We start from the raw sequence: 24,243 nt of genomic DNA on the forward strand, positions 1-24,243 counted from the left end.
AGGATCCAAGACTTAGAGGTAAGAAAATAAAGTCCTAGTTTGAGGCAGAGCAAGAAGATTTTCTATATTGGAATATGACATTCTATTTTTAGACTTATTTGAGCTTGAACCTATTAATTGCAAAAAATCCTGTAGAGACTGGGGTGGGCTGAGATTTAGAGCTGGACTGCCTTCACACACTAAGAGGGATGCCAGTTCTTGGGAATAGGCCCAGTTATGGATGCTGAGAAGTATGGCAGGAAGAACATGGCATTTGCTGAATATGATCTTTGACAATAGTCACTCTAGATAAGAAGAGGGATGGCATCATTAAATCCCACTCCAAAGAATATAATGTCAAGGCAAGTGGACAGGTCTCATCAATCAGAATCCAGGGTAGGTAATGTTAAGAAATTCAGTCTAGAGGGCAGATAGTGGATATCAGGGAAATCTCTCCAAAGGCAACATGGCCCGGTGACCATATGCTAGACCTTATAGCCAGGACTCATCTCCAGAAATAATGAATGTGGCCCGAGGCACATCAAGACAAATACTCATATAAGATGATAAGGGCACAGCTACCTGAACAGAAGTTCAACATAAAGACATGGTCTCAGATACAAGACAAAATCAGGTTGTCAGAGTTGGAACCCAGAGATAAGCCCAGACTAGTGAAATGATGATTTAATAATAACTCTAAAAACACTGAGCTGTGGGTCTTTAAATTATGTATTCCTTAGCTTAGAATTAAATTCTAAAGATTGGAGAGTTGCTAAGGCTGCAGAACGCTACCAAGTGACCCCAGCTATAAGGAGAGGAGAGATAAACAAATAGAAGAATGATAAGAAATGGAGATGGAGTGAGGATTATATCAAATCAGATCCTGGTGAGGGTGTACAACAAAGTAAATAGGCTTGACTTAGTTTACTAGTCCTTGAGTAGCCAGTGTGAGTTCTAATCAGAGAATGGATACAATTAGAGCTGTTCTTTAAAAAGACAATTTGAAAATTGCCAGTCATCATAGGCTTAGCAGGAGGAATAGCGTAAATCTAATCCAATTCTCATAGCGTTAAAGTACCCAATGAAATACAGTGCAGTGTCCACATCAGCACAAATAACATATCGTAGCTTTGATATGCCTGCTACCCATGTCTCATCTGGAATGTGTAGTTAAATTTTAGGCAAATGATTGTAAGTGGATCATTGATAAAGTGCATAGTACATTCAAAGGAGAAGGAACAATTCTCAAAATCATATGGTGCAAAGAATGACTGAGAAAGATATTGACTCCAATTGAACCAGGTCTAATGGGAAGGAGGGGTCATGACATCTATCTTTAGATATTCAAAGCATTTTCTTGAGCAAGAGGGATTAGATTTACTCTTTGCTACTACATTAAAAAATATGTCACCAACTCCTAGGTGTGTTAAAAAAGTGACAATTGTACACATTATTTCCTTTAAGAGGGAGATAGGTTTAAATACCTGGTAAGCTTTCTTTAAAAAAAACTTTATAAGGTAAGGGTCTTTATAGGCCCTTGTCATGCCTCATTACATGTCAATGGAGAAATGTAATTTGGTTTAGTTTTGTATTTATTCTTTTTATGTGTCTCTGTTGTGTGTGTGTGTAGAAATCATTATTTTCATAGACTGTCTCATGAAAATAAATGAATATTTGGGGAGCACTGCTACACTTCTAAAGAAAGAAGAAAAAGAGATGAGTAACTTATGCAGCAAGCATGATGAATGTACTCCACTGCAAACAATGTCCACCATTCAAAATATCAAAGCAACAGACATTGCTGCAAGACGGGAACAAAATGTCATAGAAACAGCAACTGTTTCTCCTACAAATGGAGAGGAAAGTCATTACATAAACCAGGTCCAGTTAAAAAAAAATAAACCACATACAAGTTCAGAATTAGTGGCAAAAGCAAACAATACATCATTGAATGGAGATATAACAGGGCGAGAGGAGTCACAGAACGAAATGTTCCTAGATAATGCAGAAAACGAAGATGATAAACAAAAAGAACACATGACTATTGAGAACATAAATGGAAACAGGGAAGAGATGCATGACATAATCCAGACAACAGAAAGAGAAATTCAAGAGACCTCAGAAAGCCAAAGAGAAGAGATTACTACATCCTCAATAACATGTGATATCTCCAATAAACATACGAATAGTCTTCCCAGTGACTCAGAGAGCTTAAAGCAAAACAATAACATAATGGAAAAGGAGTAAGTAAATGCAATGTGAGAGGCACTTGTATATGCCTACTTATATGGGCGTTTGTAGTTAGTATACATAGTATTTATGCATGAGTAATATATTTCCATTTCAGGTCTCCAAAAGATATTGCAAATTAATATTTCAGCTTAAATTACTCCCATAAAAATGCATATGGCTGCTATTGCCAATATTATTTGTTTCTTATAACTTTAGGAAACAATCACTAAATATTTCTTTAAAGAAAAAAGGAATTGATCATACAAGATAGTTAAAATGAACAATTGTCCAGAATGTGGACACTTTTCTAAAATGCTCCTGTTTCAACGACAATAAAAAACTAGGAGGCTGCACATTCAAATATCAGGAGAGAATTTTCTTGCCTCAGATTTATCTTATTTATATCCTCAAATAAATTCTCAGATTTATTTTATTTATAAATCATCATGAATACTTAACCTGTGTCTGTAGAACACAGGGGGCTCATGGATAAACTTTTGAAAGTTCTTATAATTGATGTATATTTTTCTATTTATTTTATCTTATTAGAGATGGTCCAGAGATTTCATCAGATTGTCAAAGACCACATGACTTAAAAACAATATATTGAAATTGATCTATTATATGAGTTATTTCTCCTATATACAGGGATAATAACCTTATTTGTCCAAACAAAATAAAATATTCACAAGCCATATTTTCCCAGCAAGCATAACACCTTTAGAAGGCAATGGGGAATTATGAAAAAAAAAATTGGTTTGGGAGTGAGACTTAAATTTTATCTCCTGTTTTGTTACAAAATAGTTCTGTGACCCTGGGCAACTTGCTCCATTTCTTAGCCCCAGTTTCTTTTTTTTTTTTGTAGAAATGGCATATACTTTCTGGGATTATTGGTAAAGTCAAATGAGAAAATCATGTGAATGGCTTCAACACCATGCCATTTTGCAGATGTTTAAGCTCAGCTAAATGTTAGTAGTATGTTAATTTGTAGCCCCAAACCCCTCACTTCCTTCACTTCCCACACCCTTCCAACTTTCACTTACCCCTCTCTGCCATGAAGTGTGATGCTTTCAGATGTACAACGCCATTCCCAGGACAACACAACTGCATCTGTGATCTCAAGCAAGTCATTTTTTTCACATTAACCTTACTTAGTGCATCTGTACAGTGAAGAGGTTGAGCTAGTTTAGCTTTGAAGTCCCTATCGGTCTGAGAATCTAGTGGATTCTATAGATGTCATAGAGTACGTTCAATGCATGAAAAACCTTCATGGTTTGAAACAATACTGCCCCTGTAAAACAACTTTAAAGTAGTCAATATGTGGTTGCCCACTGCACTTGAGAAAACATTCATACTTCACATCTTCCCATTCAGAAATGACTCAAAGCATCAACCAGTTAGTCATTGCTGAACCACTCCCTCTAACACCTCCCTTAGGTGTTCCCTAGTTAGTGATTTCCTCTCTGTGGCACCCAAACAAATTTTGCTTGGCTTGCATATTTAAGAAGTTGACTATTCATTTCAGCCTCTCAGGCTAGGAAGCCATCATGCCACATAAAAGACATGTGTCAAAAACAAAACCTCCTCAGAATCTGTTGTGATTCCTCCCTGGATAGCTTTCTGAGGGAAGTCTATGTCTTCTTGTGCAGTTGCCCTAGTGTGTATAGATTCAGAGGGAAACAAGACTAAAGTGAGCCAGTATGATTATTTCAGCTGCTGGACTAGGTCAATTTGATTAGGGCTGGGGGAAATGGAAGCATTTACAGGTCCTCTTGTGCTACTTCATCTGTCAGTGTTTTGGAAAAAAAGTGTATTCAGATGGGTTCCAGGGCATAGAAGACAATCGTTCTTGATGTTATACAATGTAGGGTCAGTGTTTTTTCTCTTAAACAATGTTTCTCCTTTTTTCTAAAGTACCGTTATCATGATCAGAGAATACACAAACAGGCCAATGTGCTGGGGAATTTTCTATTCTTTCTAACTTTATGGGTTCAGAATTATAAATAAATAACCCACTCTTCAATTTCAACATTTTTTTTTAGATTTCTGTATTAAAGGGCACTATAAAATTCCATTTGCTAGTAATTGAAAAATATTTCAGACCTAATTATTCTAGAACTGGGTATTAATGCTGGATTTTATATAGATCCTCTTATTTCTTTTCTGACATTGCCTGTATTTCAATCACTTTGGTGGTATGAAATGAGAAGTAGAAAGAAGAGGAGAAACTCGGGCTGATAATTTTAATGTAAGGATCTAACATTTACTGGCCACCCATTTTATGCTAACCCACTATTATACGAAGTTTGAATGTTTTATCTCAATCAATCTTCACATTATTCTGGAGTAGCTGTTAGTTCCAGTTTGTAATAGATAAAGAAGTCAGTGCTTAGGAATGATTTGAGGAAGTATGGTATTATATAAGAAAGTCTGGGGCTTTTGTGCTAAAGAATGACTCAATTATTATAATTCTATATAATAGACTTAGCATTGGTGTGATCTATAGCAAATTAAATTTTCTAAGCCTATTTCCTTATCTGCAAAGTGGTGATGACAGTAATACCTGCCTGACCTCATGGTATGATGATTAAATGAAATAATGTATAGCCTAAAACCTGGTCCATAGGAAGAAATTAAATATTGGCTTTTTAAATAATAATTGTTTATGTTTAAGCCAAACAAATAGTGACTGATTTCAAACTGGAATTCAAATCTGTAAGACTAAAATCTTTTTCAAGTTCGTATAAAAAGCAAGACTAAAATTAATGGTTAAAATAAGCTTTTGGATTGATTCTTCGAGTATTATAAATATTATGTTTCTAATTACCTTGATTAATCACAAGTTCAAGGTTAATGTGTACCTATTTCAGTTTTTCTAAAAAATGTAGTAAACATAATCATTTGATGTAATGTGTTCAGACAATTCCAGTCCCAGATATATATTCACTTCCTTTACTCAAAATTTAGTAAACTATTCAAGTATTAATTCATACTTGGTTTCTCAAGAAACTTCAACAATCTTCAGATTCATATTGTGAAGTGAACAAAACTGAAGAATGAATCAATCACTTAACTAATAATAGTTTGAACAACAATAACAATGATACTAATGTATATAATACACATTGTGTTCCAGGCACAGCTTTTTAGTTACGTATACATTCCATTTGTGAAATATAAGACATATATTTTATAGTTCATTCATTTCTCATAGCCTTCCTGCAAGATAATTTTATCACCATTTTATAGTTGAGGAAACTGAGACACAGAGAGGCTGAGTATCTTGCCGGAGGTCAGAGAGTCAGTAAGTGGAAGAACTGGGATTCATACCAATACAATGTGTCTCTAGAGCTTGTGCTGTTGTGCATTTAGTTACATAGTTTATAAATCAAGTAGTTGGAAAAATGATGTCCCTTTTTTTTTCCTGCAGGTATCTTGATGTGCAGAATGATGATAGTAGCCCCCAAGTGTCTTGCTACATTACAGCACCATCATGGATTCTACAACATCTAGAATGCCGAATAGTTAATAGCATGAGTTCTTTAGTAGTGAGCGGTAATGAAGAGTTGGTCAGTAATGTCATCATCGTTGAGTGCTCAGCTATGGAAAAGAGAATTCCATTTCCAATATGCATTGCCATTCCATTTACTGCACATTACAGGGGAAATTACAGGGACATTCTGGTGAAAGTGTCTGATGTAAACCTTCAATCAAGTTACCTAATCCCAAATTCACTGGAAGGAATGAGAGGAAGTTACAAGGTGGATAAATCTTTGGCTACATCTACATTTTCTATTTAGCTCCTCTTCTAAATATTACTCCGACTACCAGATTGTAGTGTAGATATAACTGCTCCATCAGCAACAAACAGAGTGTTGATAAGATTAATGCCAGGAAATTCGCTTTCTTTTGTCATCCATAAAGATCTAGTATTTGAAATTATTGGTTAAGTTTAGGAAGGGAGAATTTGGGACCAGGACCCAGCAAATGTTTTATTTTCACCTGGTAAATAAAACCAACATCATAGCTTAATTAGCTTTAGACTGACTGTAGACTTCAGACTAACTTTTAATGTAATGAAACTGACTAAATTTAGGAATGTCAGAATCCCCAGATGACAGTAGCTTTACTTCTATCATTCATGGGTTGGGAAAAATCCATTAAAAAAACACAAGCAATTAGGTGTGTATGCATGTGAGTGTGTTGCACTAGCAGGTAAGTCTATAAATTGTTTTGTTTGTACACAGAAGACAGTATATGAGGTAGGAGGTTGTGGGATGTGGAGGAAGATTGGTTGGGTTTGAAATCTCGTTCCTACACTTTCTTGCTATGTGAATTTGAGTAAATTATGTAACCTTGCTGTGATTCACTTTCATCATCTGAAAAATGCACATAATAATAGTGTCTACTGGCTGGATCATAAGGATTAAATGAGAAAATACACTACAGATGATCAAAAGAAGCTGATAAATACATGTTAGTAGTAAATTATCATTTTTCATGGTAGACTTTATTACAATAAATCTGAGGTCCTCTGAGATCACAAATTTACATGTTTAAAGAGAATATACACAATTATTAAATTTAGCCTAGAGTTGATTGGAACTAAGGTTTAAAGTTCTGTGAGTCACTCAACTTATTTTTAAACAAAATACTTGTCTTTTTAGCTTTACTTAAGTTGTCATTATTTGAAGAGGAGAGCAAGGAATTCATGTTAAAAAATTCTATGCATACAAAAAATTTTTTATAATACATCTTTCCCTTTTCTGATTTGGGTCTTTTCTGAATTACAAAGTTATACTGTTGAATATGAAAGCTAAGGCTGTTCTAATTATCTTCTCCAATTCATGAAACTAATACATTTTGTATTTTAGTCCAGGAAGCCTGCAAGTATAATAGTCTGGTCAGCATTGCCCTTGATTGTAGCTTTTTAATCTTGTCCAATCTGTGTGACTATCATAAAAGCAAAAACTGCTCATAACACATGTGTTTTTCACAAAATGGGCGTGCAAGATGTTTAGTAAGTGGATAATCAAGGCAGAAGGAAAAAGGAAAATAAAACCACTGTCTACTGGAAAAAATATAATTTTATAATGGCAGTTATCTCTATTTTTAGCTCAAGAAAATTTAAATTCTGGATTCCTTCCAAGTTTTTATGTGGTTCATACAACATTTAAGAATTCTAATTCTGGAGTCAGATAAATCGTCATCTGAGTTCTGTTCATGACACTCCCCTGCTTACAAACCCTCCCTGTTCCCTAGTATCTGCCAAACATGCTATAAATGCCTGGCAGCCACCATCCTTCCCAGAAGACCTTCATTTCTTACCTCCCACCATTTTCCCTCCAGCCAATTACGAACATTCATCATGTCCTGAATTTTCCCAGTGATGGATTCATGCAGTGACATTGTGAAATCTCTTCTTTAGTCAGTCTTCAAATGGTAGATTATTCTCCATTGTGATTGTCCCTGAAAGTTTGTGTGTGTGCCTGCATGATTATCCACTCATGCCAGGGTGGAGGCCAGCTGGTATTTGGGGAAGCATGAATAGACCAAATTACTTTTAAGTCTTCCTCCTCATTTTAAGCTTTGGTGATTATATAAGTAGATAATTTTGTTTTCATTTATGTACTCAGTTCCCTTTTGTGCAATAAAAAAGCTTAAATATGTGCCTGTATAAATGCACTACAAATTTAAATGTCACTGTATAAAAAAGAAACACTAATGTCTTTTAACAGTAATTTGTTCCCATTCTGTGGAGGAGAGAAATAAGGAAAATGTATAAAAGAGTGGGAGCTGTCTGAAGGAAGAATTTGCTGACAGTACAGGTGCTGTAGTGTTTACATAAACTACTGAAATGATAATATTTCAGTCCTGGGAATTCCCTAAAACAGTGTTGAATCTTCTGGATAAAGGTCATTCTGGTAAAGGAGGATAGGACTCCAAAAACAGTTATTACTTCTGGAAACACTAAATGTTGTTGCTCACTATACATATGCATTTTGGAAAATTTTAATTTTTTAATTTAAATTTAAAAATACATTTTTCTCCTTTCTATCATATAGTCCAAATCCGAGAAACTAATACTTACTTCTACTTCATCTCATGAAAGGATAATGCATTTGGGGTTAATTCAATCATTCTCAATTGTAGGAGATTACAGGGACAACATACCGATTTTTTTTCACAGCCACAGAGTATGCATGTATAGCCTGTACTCGCAGAACAGTGCTGTATTAATGTCCTTGTCTTAATATCCTTTAAAACATACAGGGTACCTGTGCTGAAGTGAAAGTTTACAAGTTGGGCATCTTATCTGTTGTTTCTTGTTTAAAGAAAGAGTCCTTCATAGTAACAAAGAAAGGCCTTTCTCTTAAGCCAAGCATGGATTCCCGACTGTCCTTAAATTACCCTCCAGGAGTTTTCAGCTCGCCAGTGCTTGTACAATTAAAGGTAAATATAAAAACCTGGTGAGTTCTTTCTCATAGCTTTTGTGGGTCATCAAACATGGTCCTAAAAGGATGAAGAAGAATCAAATGTTTGATATAATAATGGATAAATTCTTCTCGTATACTGTTAATGACTGACATAGAGTGTTATCAGCAATAAAGTAATGATTTGGACCATGTTGAATCTCATTCCAAAACAGATCCCTGCTTTATTTGAAAGGCTTTCCTAGCCAATTTTTGAGTTGTTTTGTTTATGGCATTTACTGACAAAAACCTATGTTGAACATCTGTGGTAGAATTGATGTCAGACATTGGGACATTCGTGATTCAAAATTTCCACCTGAGGGGATGACAACAAAGAGACTAATCAATTAAAATATTTATAATCATAAATATTTGGTTATATTTTATTATAAAACAGCCCTTTCTTGGGAAGAGGATTTAATATATACAAACACTATTTGCAAGGCGCATAATGATGTACCAATGTACATTTTAGAGACATACTTTGCCAATACTCCCTGTCCTTCAACCATCACTCTCCCCTGTGCTCTTCTGTTTCCCCCAGTGGTTACCACAGGTGAGAAGCAAAGAAGAAAAGTTAGAAGTAAACACATCATGAATAATTCAGTCATAAATATTTTCCATAAATTTTGAAATGTTGGACTCATGCTAGCTATTTTTATTAGCCATTCTTAAGTGAGAGGAAACAAATAAATATACTCTTGCTTTTTTAAAGTTTCTGAAGATCACTTGATCTAACAATAGTTCTAACTAGAAATTACATAAAATGTCTATTTTGTTTTCCAGGTCATTTTGTTGCCTACAATTAAGAGTGTGTCTCAGTTATTTATAACATTAGACAGGGAACCTAGATTTTAGAAAGACTTTTTAAGAAGAGGACCAAATGCTGTACCTTTTATAAATTAATGCAGTGTTAATTTCAGCCAACAATGATTAGACAAAGGTAGAAAACCGTGTTCTAACAAATTTTCAGAAAATTGGCTTAGAAATGTGCTGATAGTTTGCATCTTAGGCATGGGTGTATATATATATATTTTTTTTTTTCTTTGTCTAGGTTCAACCAGTTGACCCATCTCTGGTGGCATATTTAAAAACACAGCAAGATACTTCCTACTTGGTACTATCTACAAGCCCTCTGATTCATGTTCTGCACCCATCAACTCATACTTTCCAGAAGCCAGTCACTATATTCCTACCTTGTTCTCCACACCCTGATAAAAAGAATCTTGGGTCTGAAATAGATCATAAAAGAGCAGATAGTGCCCCAACAAACAGGATCATACCTTTTAACCTCAACAGGTGAGTTAGACCCTAATATCTCTAACTTGATAGTAAACAAATAAACTTAAATGATTATAAATGTAATCAGGCATTTTTCCTTTAAATGTCAATGTTAAAATAATATGAAATATGTTTACCATAAAAGTAAAATTCTACAGGTCTGTAAAATTAATGTTTTTAGCTATAATGGGTCCAAAAGCATGCTATGCGATAAGACTGATACAAACAAGATAAAAATAATCCTTGCTTTCACAGAAATTATATGGTTAATTTACAAAGATGTGTTATGGTGATTTTAACTTTTATATTTAAGAGTATTCTGTTAATGTAAAAAAAGATTAAACTGACCTCCTCCAAACAAATTTTCATCTCTATTTGCCACAGGTGGGTTCCTTCTTCTAATAATTTTTAAAATTAAATAAAATCCCCACCAATAAGACAAATATACATATTGAGTTATCAGCCAGAAATGAAATTAGAAATGAAATGCTAACAACAAATAGGGTACACTGAATAATAGTAATCCTACCTTAATACCTGTCCTTTCATTTAATACTTGTTTTCTTTTCCTAATGAAAAACATAGAAGGGAACCATCTATTCTTTGGTTCTGAAGGTAAATTTATTTTTTTTTCAAAAAACCAGAAGGGGAGAAACAACTTTAGACATTTAATTGATATAATAACCACGATCAGCTGAGAAACTACTCTGTGCCAGATCCCTTCTGTGTCTCATCTCATTCAATCTCCCAGCTACCTTCTCTTTGTTTTCTTAGTGAAAAGAGTGGAACTCAGTAAGATTGAGAACGTGTGTAGGTACATACACCTACCCAGTGATGCAACCTTGGTGTGGACTCACATACCTCTATTTCTAATCATAACTGTATACAGCTATCATTTATTTAGTTTGAGGCTGCAAGGCAAGAAATAGAGAAGTGGATTATTTGTTCTTTCCCACTACATTTGTAATTTAGGAAGCTGGCAATAGCAGAGTGTTGGGTTGTGGCTGGGAGAAGTCAAACTTTCCCTACTGTTAGATAAGTGAGAGACAACATAGAAATATAGACATGATGATCCAATTATACATACTTTTATTACTTGGGATATACATATATACATATAGAGAGAAAGAGAGAGAGAGCCTGAATGGCAATTTAATTAATCCATGATCCTGTATATCATGGAGCTTCCAATTTAAATTGGAGAAATATCTTGGAGCTTCCAATTTAAAAAGTATTAGCCTAATAGATTAAGATATTCACTTTTAAATACCCCCTAAAATAACTATATATATGTACACACACATAAATACACATGCACACACACACATAAATAGATAGATATATATAAAGATAAGAACCCTAACGATTGATTCTGACTGGTAACCTGATGCTAGAATCTAATATTTCTTAGTGTCTACAGGGAGGATGGCCAAAGATTAATACAAATAATTTATGATTAACATGTACTTTATGTTCCCTTCATTTTTCCTAAAGATGGTGGGAAAAAAAAATTTCCCTGTCTCTGATTGCCTAATCCCATAGTCTACATATACCAATGAGAATACAAATTAATCCCTGGAATACACAGATATTGTTTTGGAAGTGATAGTCAGTGTTCCTTTGCCCCCTACCCCTTTGCTATATTTCTGCACCCCTCAGAAAGAACAGAGCAGAATGTAGACAGAAATTGGAGGCAGCCTATTGCATTGTCAAAAATGAAATTCCTACAAGTATAGGGATAAAGGTAGAGGCAATAAGAGCCCTAATAGAAATACATACTAAGTGTGGTACATTTTCATACACTTAATCCATTCAAAACATTGGAAATCCAGTTAGTACAGGTAGGAGGAAGTTACACCACAGTACAGATGAATTCTACTCATTAAAAGTAACTGGACACTGAAAATTGGTTTAGAAATTATGCATATGGATCTGCCTTCGAGATCTGGGAAAGAGATTCAAACAGCCACCAAACCGAAAGGGGTGGATGAATGTTCCTTTAAGGATAAGAAGATAAAATCTTACATGGTATCATAAGGATAAAAACAAGTCAACACAAATCAATACTAAGATTTCAAAAGAAGCACAAAAACAACAAACAACAAACTATAGAAATAAGGAATGAAAGCAACATCCTGGTGATTCACAGAAATTTTAAAAATGAAAATAATTCAAATTTAGAAACTTGTGAGTTTCATAGTATCCAGTAAGCAAGACTTCCAAGAAACAAAAAGCTATCGGGATAGACCAGAAAAAGACAAAAGGACAACAGGAAGAAATATAAAAATAACAAACAGATGAAAAGGGACCAAGGTAGGATAAGAAATTATTTGAAGTGATGTGACCTAATAATTACAGGTACCATCAAAATAGAGAGCAAAAAACCCATAAAAGGAGCAATAATCAAAGACACAATTGAATTGAATTTTCTTATATTGATTAAAACCTTGAATTAGAAAGTGCTGATTGACCACCAGACAAAATTTATGGTGGAAAAAACCCCATACTTAGACAAAACATGGAAAACTGAAATGCACTTTTTCAATGAAACATACTTCTATAAGCATCCATTCAGCAGAAACAAATTAAGTAAAAAGGAATACAGTGAGTCTAGCCTCAGTCTCACTTCTTGCAGCACTATCAAGGGGGAAAAATGAGCTAAAACCTTCAAAGTTTTGAAGGAAAGATGTGGAATTAGGGTTTTCACCAAACAAAGGAGTTTTTTTTTAATACAATAGCTCTCAAAAATGTAACACTCACATGTTATTAACAAAATAAACAAATAATATTAATAAGCTGATTTGAAAAAGTGAAGTTTAACAGATTAAGGGAACTCATTACTTTTAAAATCTGGTATTGAATATAATACAAATCAAAAAGAAAAAGGAAAAAGAGAAAGTTCTATATGGCGAAGAGATAACAGAAAACAAGAAAAGAGCATGGTGATAGTAAAGGAAAAAAATAAAATCATCAGGTAAATAAATATAAATGGGTTAAACATAATTTATACTGTCCATTTTACTGTTACTCTTTAATATTTTTAATAGTTTATATGATGTATTTGCAGTGATTTTCTTAGATTTATCACATATTTTACCAATTTTCCTATCAGTTGTTTAAATAAACTCTTCATTTTAATCATTATAATTGTCATTTTCAAAAGGCTCTTGCTGTATTTTAAAGTTCTTTCTTTTTCCAAGCTGCTCTGTTTTTTCACTATGCTTTCTACTTCTTCCTTTGTTCCTTTAATCATTGTAAACATACTCATGTATGGTCTCCTACGGGTTATTCTAACATCTGTCTATCAGCATGATGCTTATTACAGTATCTGTTACATTGGTGTGGTCTAGTTCACTGTCTATTATTCTAATTCTGTTACATGAATTCATTTGCAAGTATTAATTGTAATTTTTAAAAATCAAACCACCTATTCTCCCTTCCTTCCCCCCAGAGCAGCTTTTGTGTGTTTCTTTGTTGCTTTCTTGAGCTGATGTGCAAAGAGATTTTGTTTGGTTTTGTTGTTTCTGGTTTCATGGCCAATGCTGCCCGTTTGGGATTCCAGTTTTATGACTGAGTTCTTCCAGCTAACAGCTGGAGGCTGTATCTAATGTGTTCTGAGTACACAGTAAGCTCCAGCCCCCACACACCTGGCATGTGTGCCTGGCTCAGGGGCAGGCAGTGAGGGTGGGGGTAGGGGGGTGGCTGATTAAGCTAGGAGTATCCATGGTATCAGTTCCTCATGTTCCAGAGGGATGGAAGAGAATTCTAGCTTTTCATTATTTTTTGGTTGTTTACAGATTTAGGGGGTTTTCTTTCCAGCTTCTGTGCTCCTATAACCTATTGGGTGTTTGGGTGAGAGACATTTTGTCCAGCATTCCATGTAGTGGGAAAATAGCCATTTATCATAAACTCAATTTGCCAATGTGCCAATTTCTTTTTTTCTTCTCCACTTTTTGGCTTGGTACATGATCTGTCTGCTGGGAAATCTCTCTTCTATCATGTTTAGGTGAAGAACTCTCATTCATGCTCTGAATGGTAACTCAACTCTTTCCGTATCTGTGAAGACATTCTAAGAACTCCAGGAAGTATTAGTTGCTCTTCTTTTTGTGTCAGCCTCATTCTTTGTGTACATGATTTATTACACTGTCATATGTTATTAAATTCACTTTTCCATTTATCATCACTCAGCACAATTACTGCATAGTAGGTGCTTAATAAATGTTAGGTGAATTAACCTAGTAAATTTGTGGAAATGTAAATTACAAATTCCTCTACACTTTCTGACACTGCTAAATTGTTATAATGTGTTCTGCTGTTGTTAGTGCTAAATATAGTAGATGCAGTTTCTCTATCCAGTAAAGCATAAAAGAATCAAATGAGAACCTATAGCAAGTGTTTATTTAATATTCTTACTTCAAAGGTGAACGTTGAACGTTTTCTGTGGGAATAGATACACAATGAGCAATTCATGCCTCATAAAAATAAAAAAGATTAAAAACTAGTTGAGGCCAAAGCACAGTCTGAGTATGAAGAATTAAAAGTCTTTATTGAATTGTTTCTTCATATCCCAATGATTACTGGGGGGAAAAAATAACAGTTTTTTAATTCTGAGCCAGAGATTTCTTGACAGTAAAGAAGAGGAAAATTTCTGAAATAGAAACTTATTCCCTAGAAATACAAGAAATATTTTAGAGAGTTAGATGGGAAAATATTTTTGCTAATTAAAAAAATGCCATTTCTACTTAATGGCATTTGTTTTAAGATCATCTTGCTCAAATGTAATCTGTGAGCCACACTCAAGAGATTTAAAATATTAATAACATATGTGTCATATCACACAATGATAAAATGGGCAAACTGGTAAAGTTACCACATAGTGCTCTTTGTCCTGGTTCTAAAATACTTCTCTCTCCTGAAATTAAAAAAAAAAGAAAGTTCTTTATTGTCTTATAAATTTTAAAGGTTTGAATTTCAGATATATCTTCAATCTATCTAAATTATCTTTTGCAACAGTGTGAGGTAACAGTTTAATTTTTTTCCCATGTGGAGAACATATTTTCCCAGGATCATTTAGTGAGTGGTTTTCTTTATGTAACAATCTGCACTATCTCCTCTTTCATACAACAAATGACTTTCTTCTGGCCTTTGCATTGTTAATCTTTTTATCAAGTTTTGAACCAATCTAATCTGTTTTAGTAATCACAGCTCTGTAATAAATCAGTATCTGGGAGGTAAATCACATATTCTTCTTCAAGAGAACTTTTTTTTTCCCTTGAAATTTTCTCATTCGTGTAAACAATAGAATCAGTCTGTCAAGGTCCATAGAACAAACTGTGTTAGGATTTTGATTGTAATTTCCTTTGTTCTATAGGTGAATTTGGGGGAAAATGACATCTTTACCATATTGGATCTTTTAATCTATTATTATAATATATGCTTCTATTTGTGTGGTTCTCTAATGTCTTAAGTGTCATAAGAGTCTCTATACATGTACTACACTTGCTTTATTAGATTTATTCCTAGATACTTTATAATTTAGGCTGCTATTATAAACAGTGCTTCAATTTTTTGTTTTCTATTTGTTGGTAGATACGTATCTATATGGGGAGAAAGAGAATGAGAGAGGGTGAGTGGGATTTTCTACAACAGAAGCCAGGCACCTTTCTAAACCCTTTCATTATTTCTAGTATGTTTTTGAGAATCCCTTCATGTTTTCTATGTAAACTCTTACATCATCTTCAAGGAATGCCAGTTTTGTTTTTCCTCCCAGTCACTACTTTTAAGTCCTTAATCCATTTTGACTTAACTTTGGTGTATGGTTTTTGAGATGAGACCAACTACATTTTTCTGTATGCAGCTATCCAGATTTCCCAAAACCATTTAGTAAATAGAGTATCCTTTTCCCATTGTGTGTTTTCATCATCTGGGTCAAAGTTCAGCTGATGACAGATAATGTGAATTTTTTTCTAGTTTCTCTATGCTGTTACGTTGGTCTACATGTTCTTCTGTTTTGTTTTGCTTTGTTTTAGATGCTGGTCCCAACTGTTTTGATTATTGTAGCTTTGTAATATTTTTTTAAAAATCAGGACATGTGAGGCTTACAGCTTTGTCCTTGTTCAAGATTGCTTTGGCTACATGGGCTTTTTTTTGGTTCTATATGTATTTTAGAATTGCTTCTCCTATTTTTGTGAAGAATGTCACTGGGATTTTGACAGGAATTGGAAGGAATCTATAGATCACTTTGGATAGTATGGATGTTTCAATAATTTCAACTCTTCCAATCCGTGAGCAGGGGATGTCTTTCCATCGGTCTGTGTCTGCTCCCTGAAATAGAATTTTTCTGGGTGTTTTGGTTATCTATTCCTGCATATCAGATGATTGCAAACTACGGCCATTTTATTATTTGTCCTGATGCTGTGGATTGTTTGGGGTCTCAGCTGGATGATTCTTTTGTTGATCTTTCTTGGGGTCTGTTAGGCATTGCAGTAAGATGGTGTCTGAGGATGGCCTTATTTACATGTCTGGAGTCTTAGCAGTGACAGCTGGAAGCTGGGTACAGTTGGTCTGCAGAAATGGTTGGGCCTCATTCCCTATGTGGTCCCGAGGCTTCTTTCTTTCCACCTGAGCTTTCTCTCAGGTGGATTTTCCAGAGACTAGCTGGACAACTTACATGGAGAATCAGGACTTCTAAAAGTATACAACAGTTGCTGCCAGGCTTTCAAAATTCTTAAGCCTGGAATTATCAGATTACCACTTCTGTAACATTCTTTTGGCTAACCGGTCACAGAGCCGGCTCTGGTTTAATGTGGGAGAGCATTACATAAAGGCATGAATATTGAGACAGAAAGTTGGTGTCTTTGGAGACCAGCTACCACACTGGCTAAGATTCTAAATTTACAAAAATATTTTTTTTCTTATTTCTTTGGGGATATTATGCCTCTGCTTATTAATTTTATTACTGATGTTGTGAAGACCACAGTGAATTTGATTTTCATAATTTTATGGATGATCTGCTTTATCTTGTTGGCTGCATTTAAGATCTTTCCTTTGTACTTCTCATTCTGCATTTTTCTATGTCTGTAGATGTGAATTTAAAAAACTTTCTCTGAATGCAATATATTGCGCTTCCTGAATAAGTGGATGTATATGTTTTCACAGTTCTGAAAAACTCTTGTGTTTTCTAATAAAATATTGCCTCTCCTCTATTTTATCCACTACGCCCTTCTGGATTTCCCATTAGATGGATATTAGGTCATCTCTCTCTATAAGTCATAATTCTTTTCTTCTCTTTTATGGTTTCCATCTCTCTTCTTCTGGTGCTATGTTCTGTGTAATTTCTTCACATTCCAGTTCAAACACCACAAACATCATACACTTTTAAAATCTACTTTTAAAATCTATCATTGAGTTCTTGTTTTCAACAATTACATGTTTTATATCTTAAGGTTCTATTTAGCTTTTCTTCAAATCTCCTTAATCATTCTTGATAGTCTCTTGGTGCCGGCTTATTTTCATGAATCTGCCTTTTATCCAGTTAAACTTTTCATATATAGGTGTTTTCATTCTTTATCTACTAACTCTGACTCCTGCAGCCTTTTAGGATATTGCCTGTTGCCTCTGCTGACTGCCATCCATGGTATTTATCCCCTAATTTGTTCAGGGACTTTTGTTTGTGAGCAGCTATATGTGAGAATTTTGCCAGCATAAATGGAGCGGCTTTCCTCAGATAGCATTTGCTTCTGTCTCTGTTGAGAATCACCTGCTACTTACCTGGAACTATTTTTAGCTTCCTCGAGTGTCTTGCTCATGGTCTCAAGTTTAACCTTTTACGGATAGGATCCCAGGGTCACAGTTTCTTGTTCTGCTCACTTGATAATCACTTACAGTTTATTCTCCTGCATCTAGATTATTGGAAAGGAATTTCTTCTCAAAAGAAGTCCATCATTCCTGTCTGGTTGTGTCCTCATCTTCAATCTTGGCTTCACACATGTTGTGGAGGGAAATTTGGGACTTTCTTTTAAGATTCTTCCTGCTCATACAAGCCAAAACATGTATTAAAAAGCATGCTTATCTGAATTTTTTTGTTTGGCGTTAGGGAGGGTTCTAATGCCTTAGAGTTCTTATTCTCAGATTTGTTATTTATAATCCTGTATTTTGTATATTAAGTTTTTAATATTTTAGAGATTCAACCTAAAATAAATGGTCATTTTATTCATCTGTCAGCTTTTTAATGTATAATTGACAAAGGAAATTATAAGATATTTAAAGCATACAACTTGGTGATAAATGTATAGATTGTGAAAGGATTCCTCTCACCTAGTTAACACATTAGTCACTGCACAAATTTATCTTTTGAAAACTTCTTACTCTCTTAGGAAATTCTTTTATATATTCTACTCAGCAAATTTCAATTATATAATAGGCTGTTATCAACTATAGTCACCATGTTTTACATAAAGAAATGGTAATTTTATCAATAGTAAAATCACACATGCCTGATTTTCCTTTGTCCTGATCATTCTATTGTCAACACAGGTTAATCTCATTTACTATAGTGAAATGGTTTCAGCAAAATTTTGAAACAAATGCTTACTGAGCAAATGTGATTTTCACATTTACTAAACTTGGAGGTACTGGAAATATTTTAAATTTATTACGTACCATTGTACTTATGATCATGTATTGCTACCTGTGGATTGGAAAGTGAGGTAAGGAAGACTAATTTTTATTTTTCAAATCAAAAAGAAACTGTAACCCAAAATAGCCAACATAATATTGAAGGAGAAGAACAAAGTAGGAAGACTGACACTACCTGACTTCAAGACATACAATAAAGCTACAGTAATCAAGACAGTATGGTAGTGGAGGAATAACAGACAGATCAATAAAACAGAATAGAGAGCCCAGAAATAGAGCCACATAAATACAGTAAACTGATCTTTGACAAAGGAGCAAAGGCAATACAATGGAGCAAAGAGAGTCTCTTCAACCAATGCTGCTGGAATAATTAACGTCCACCTGCAAAAAGTGAATCTAGACACAGACCTTATACCCTTCACAAAAATTGACTCAAAATATATTATAGACATAAATGTAAACTGTATAACTACAAAATGCTTAGAAAATAACATAGATGAAAATATAAGTGATCCTGGGTATGGTGGTGACTTTTTCGATACAACACCAAAGGCACAATCCATGTAAGAAATGATTGCTATGCTGGGCTTCATAAAATTAAAAGGCTTTTCTACTCTGGGAAATACAATGTTCAGAGAATGAGAAGATGAGCCACAGACTGGGAAAAATTATTTGTAAAAGACATATCTGATAAAGGACTGTTATCCAAAATATAGAAAGAATTCTTAAAACTCAAACAGTAAGAAAACAAAAAACCTGACTAAAAAATGACCTGAAGACCTTAACAAAGACCTCACCAAAGAAGATGAACAGTTGGCAAATAAGGATGCTCCACATCCTACGTCATCAGTGAGATGCAACTTAAACCAACAAGATACCAGTACATACCTACTAGAATGGCCAAAATCCAGAACTTACAATTTAAAATGCTTGTGAGGATGTGGAGCAGCAGTAATTCTCATTCATTGCTGCTGGAAATGCCAGATAGTACAGCCACTTCAGAAAACAGTTTGTTGGTTTCTTACAAAACTAAACATATTCTTCCCATATGATCCAGCATGAGCACTCCTTGGTATTTACCCAAAGATGGTGAAAGCATGTCCACACAAAATCCTACACATGGATGTTATAGATGATTTATTCATAACTGTCAAAACTTGGAGGCAACCAAGATGTCCTTCAGTAGGTGAATGGATAAATAACAGCCATACAATAGAATATTATCCAACACACAAAAGAAAGGAGCTATTAAGTCACAAAAAGACATGGAGGAATCTTAAATGCATGTTGCTGAGTGAAAGAAGCCAACGCAAAAAGGCCACATACTGTGTGATACATACTGAATGACTTCCTGGAAAAGGCAAAACTATGGAGACAGTAAAAAGATCAGTGGCTGTCAGGGATTGGGGTGGGGGAGGCAGCATCCAGAGGATTTTTCTAGTGATGAAAACACTCTGTATGATACTATAATGAGGGTTACATGTCTTTATATATTTGTCCAAACCCACAGAATGAACAATACAAAGGATGTACCCTAATGTAAACTATGGACTGTGGATAGATTATGGATTATGATGTGTCAATGCAGGTTCACCATGTAGTCAGTGTCCCATTCTGCTGGGGGTTGCTAATAATGGAGGAGGCTGTGCACATGTGCAGGCAGGAGATACATGGCAAACATCTGTACCATCCTCTCTACAACTGCCCTAAAATGTAAAGTTAAGAAAAAAACCTATCCTTGAGACGTTCCCAGTAATATCTATTTCTACTTGCAGGGACAAAACACTGACGTATCTTGAAATAGATCTTTTTTAACTTGTGAAAAATCTTGAGTGTTTTTTAATTGTGTGGCATTAAGGCATTTATCTGGAAAAGATGTATCAGGGCACTGTTAAACCTGAGAAAGGCAGCCTGGAGTGGACACCTATTGCTTTGTCTACCCAGGCACTTTATTTTTGGGGAATTGTACCACAAATTCTGGAAACTGTCCTTTCTATCTACATGGACTAAATGGGAATTTTCACGTTCTTCAATGTCCTTTCTCATTTTAATTAAGCACTTGACCTAAAATGAGCCAATTATAATTCCTTTAATGCCTAGAATTTTGGATATGGGAATAGTCTTGGACTCAAAAAATAGCAAGGTCAATTATTCTTGAATAAAGAAGTTGACTTAATAAAGGTTGATTATGTTTTATGGAACTTCTAATACATCAAAATGTTATTATCTTTTGTGGAGTATGACTGATTACCATTCAATGCAAGGCAATGCTGGTTGTCAACATTTGTTAATAGTATATATAAAAGGAAGAGTTTATTTCCAGAGTTGTTTACAAATAACTGGGATAAATAAGAATGCACTAAATCATTCGATTTCAATATAATGTGTATCTATTAACATGGCAAAGTCTAAATTTGAGGTAATGGATGCATTAAGTAACCTTATTGTGGTAATCATTTCACAATATATACATATGTTAAATCATCATGTTGTACACCTTAAACTTACACAATATTATATGTCAATTATATCTCAATAATGCTGGAAAAAATGAAATCTAAATTTTATCTTTGTACCATTAAGGGCTATTTTGACTTTAAGTGACCAAAAAGCAAACCTAAAATTTTTAAGAAAAAAAGGAATTCTTTGGTCCTTATAAATAGAAAACTGAAGATACATTTATCTTTTCATTTTTTCTGGAGCCAGAAATACCCAGTCTCTCTCTTCTTCCCTTCCTGCCTTCCTCTGTGCCAAATCCACTCACTGACATGCTTGTGCCTCATGCTGGCAACATGGTTACATCTGCATAATTCCAAGTTCAGTGGAAAAATGGAAACTTCTTTTCCCCATGAATATACTTACAGGCCTTGAGTCTTACTTTCACTCTAAATCTGTCACAAACCCATCACTGAACAGAACACTGGGACCAGAACACAGATATATTATATATAATAGGCTAAATTAATTTATGGGCATGCTAAAAGCAAAACCCTAAAATCTCAAGGACTGATGCCAACAGTCTTTATATCTTACATATGCCATGTTGCCATCAAAGGCAGGCTGCCACTTGGCCGTCCTCACGTGAGGACTCAGGCTGAACGGAAACCACTATCCGGTTGCTGTCATGGTGGCAGAAGAAAGAGCTTTGGATAGATCCACATTAGCAATTAAATACTTGGTCTTCAAGGGACACATCTTTCCTTTGTTCATTATTCATTAACCAGAACTAGTCACATTGCCCCATTCAACCTCTAGGAGACAGGAAGTACAATCCTATCAGGTGGTCAGAATGGGGGGAAGTTGGATTTTTGACAAATAGGACCAGTGAATGTCAAATACACTATTTGGTTCAGCTTATACACCCATCTGGGATCTGGAAGAAGGGTCAGGCCCACTATAGTTGAGAACCCCACTACAGTGTTAGAAAATTTAGTCTATTGGTAGAAAAAAGTAAAAGTTGTCATCGGAAAAAAAAATTCATATTATCATTCATTAAGTCAGGTTCTAGGGAATGACTGAAGTTTTGGATTCAGTATGAATGTATCTTCCTATGTTAATAAATTATTAACTACTCAGGGTAACAAAATTTACTGAATTTGTGGTTATAAATGAAAAGCCAAAATCAAAATCTTATTTTTCCATCTCTGCTCCTTATTTTAATCTGGTTGATCCCCTGAAGGAATCAATCAAGTCTAACATTTTCAGATATACAGTTTAAATTGTTCAATTCCTAATTTATGGTTCATAGATTAGCCTGTGAAGTAAGGTGGTTTTAAACCCATGACTAATTCTCTTCACACATAAAGACGTGTGATTCATACTTGGGTCTGTATTCTTATTACCAGTCAGAGTGGCTTTGTCCCCTTGTGGGTTGTAGCGTCATTAGACCAAGTTCTTATTTTTTGTTTTTGCCCCTCCAAGATGTTCAATAGCAAGGGCTTTTCTTCCACTCATTGTGAGGAACAGATATCCATTTAAATGAAGTCAAGAAAAGAGGAGTTTATTATAAGGCTACTCCATCTCTAGGACTACATGCATTCTTTTATCTTGATTTTCTCTTTCCTTTCTTAGCCTCTGTTCTATTTTTCCTTTCTTAATAATTTCTCTGTTTATTCATTTGTATATCCCAGGGCACTGCATCCACAGGATAATGACAAGTTCTGAGCTCTAGGCCTTTTACTTAGTTAAATTCCAAAAAAAAAGATCAAATTGGCTGAATGTTGGAAATTGGTCTTCTGTGAATCAAATCAGCCCTATGTCACATGGTACATACAGCTGTTTCTTTCAGGACCTTTGGGTGGGGCAGGTTAACTGAGAAGGAGAAATATACATGAAAGCTGACTGGTTATGCCTGCTTTAGGAATTATCAGGATGAGAATATTAGTACCATTTATGTTTACTACAATTTAAGTGCTTTACACATACTAACTCATTTAATCCCACATGTAGATACTATTAGTACTCTCATAATATAGATAAGAAAACTGAGATTCAGAGAGAACAAATAAGTTGTTCATGGTCATACAGTTAGTAAGAGGCAGAGACCTGAAAGATCTGAAAGTAGCCAGCATTGCTCCAGAGTCAGTGGTCTCACTTATTATGCTCTGCATGAACTCTTAGCTATCCTAAAGCATTTGGGTTTACACCAGTGAGTTTATTAAGGCTTTGGGTGTTTCCGTAACTCTTTTGCCAGTAATAAAATGCTTCTCTTTCTCCAAAGCTCATCTCAAATATCAGCATTTTCACTTTGCAAGCTTCCCTGAGCACCCTCCTTTCACTGCTAAACTACCCTGTACATTCCCTTAATCACTATACATATCACCTTGTCCTGTAATTGCATAATACTGTAGTACTGTGAGCTTCTGTAGAGTAAGCACCATATATTTCTTATCTTTGTATTCCTGGTGCATAGCATAATTGCTGACATATAGTATACAGTTAATTAATTGTTATTGGATTATTCACTTAATGACAGAATGAAGGCATTAAATATGATTTATGTTATATAAATTTTCCCAATTTCTCTTATGCTACCACTACATAGGACCAAAAGTGCTTCAATACGAAAACCTGGGAACAATGCCTGTGACTCTTTGAAGTTACTGGGATTCAGAAGCCGAGACAGTGATTGGTTCGGGCTTGATGATGTTGTGGTGAGAACCGTGCAGAGTGGCTTGATATCATTTGAATTGTGTGAACATTTAGAGAGGTAATACAATAGTAAACTACAAAAGTTAGTGTCATTATATCTGGATGATTTATAACAGGTTCACTGAAATGGAATCATAGGATTAAACTTTTATTCCTCAAATAGGAACATGAATAGTTCTTTAGGGTGTGCTTAAGATGCAAACCAGAATTGACATAAGTATGCTATCTATAATTTCACTCGATAGTTTAATAAGTGCTTTTGGAAACCACCCATAACAGATTTATTTCTACAGGTTTCTTCCAATTCCAAAATAGTGTTAAAATAGCACCTTCGTTTATGAAATTCCATGGAGTTAGTAATTAAGTGTTCATATTATGCTGATCTTGTAACTGTGTATATATAAACTGAATTGATTATTTCAGTGTCCTCATTTTGCTTTCTCATTTCCATGTTTTCTAGACAGCTCGTTATGAGAAAAGTTTTAGACAG

General features: G+C 34.7%; 1 protein-coding gene across 1 annotated transcript in view; it reads left to right on the forward strand.

Moving 5' to 3' along the window:
• The window catches only part of DTHD1 (death domain containing 1), a 65,274-nt gene that overhangs the window by 625 nt on the left and 40,406 nt on the right, over nucleotides 1-24,243 (forward strand). Inside the window, exons 2-6 of the mRNA XM_036908441.2 lie at nucleotides 1,610-2,222; nucleotides 5,642-5,972; nucleotides 8,485-8,664; nucleotides 9,739-9,983; nucleotides 23,647-23,811. Coding sequence (XP_036764336.2) covers nucleotides 1,610-2,222; nucleotides 5,642-5,972; nucleotides 8,485-8,664; nucleotides 9,739-9,983; nucleotides 23,647-23,811 — 1,534 coding nt within the window. The remainder of the gene's footprint in view (nucleotides 1-1,609; nucleotides 2,223-5,641; nucleotides 5,973-8,484; nucleotides 8,665-9,738; nucleotides 9,984-23,646; nucleotides 23,812-24,243) is intronic.

Source organism: Manis pentadactyla, chromosome 5 (assembly GCF_030020395.1).
Source record: "Manis pentadactyla isolate mManPen7 chromosome 5, mManPen7.hap1, whole genome shotgun sequence".
In the NCBI taxonomy this organism is placed as follows: domain Eukaryota; kingdom Metazoa; phylum Chordata; class Mammalia; order Pholidota; family Manidae; genus Manis; species Manis pentadactyla.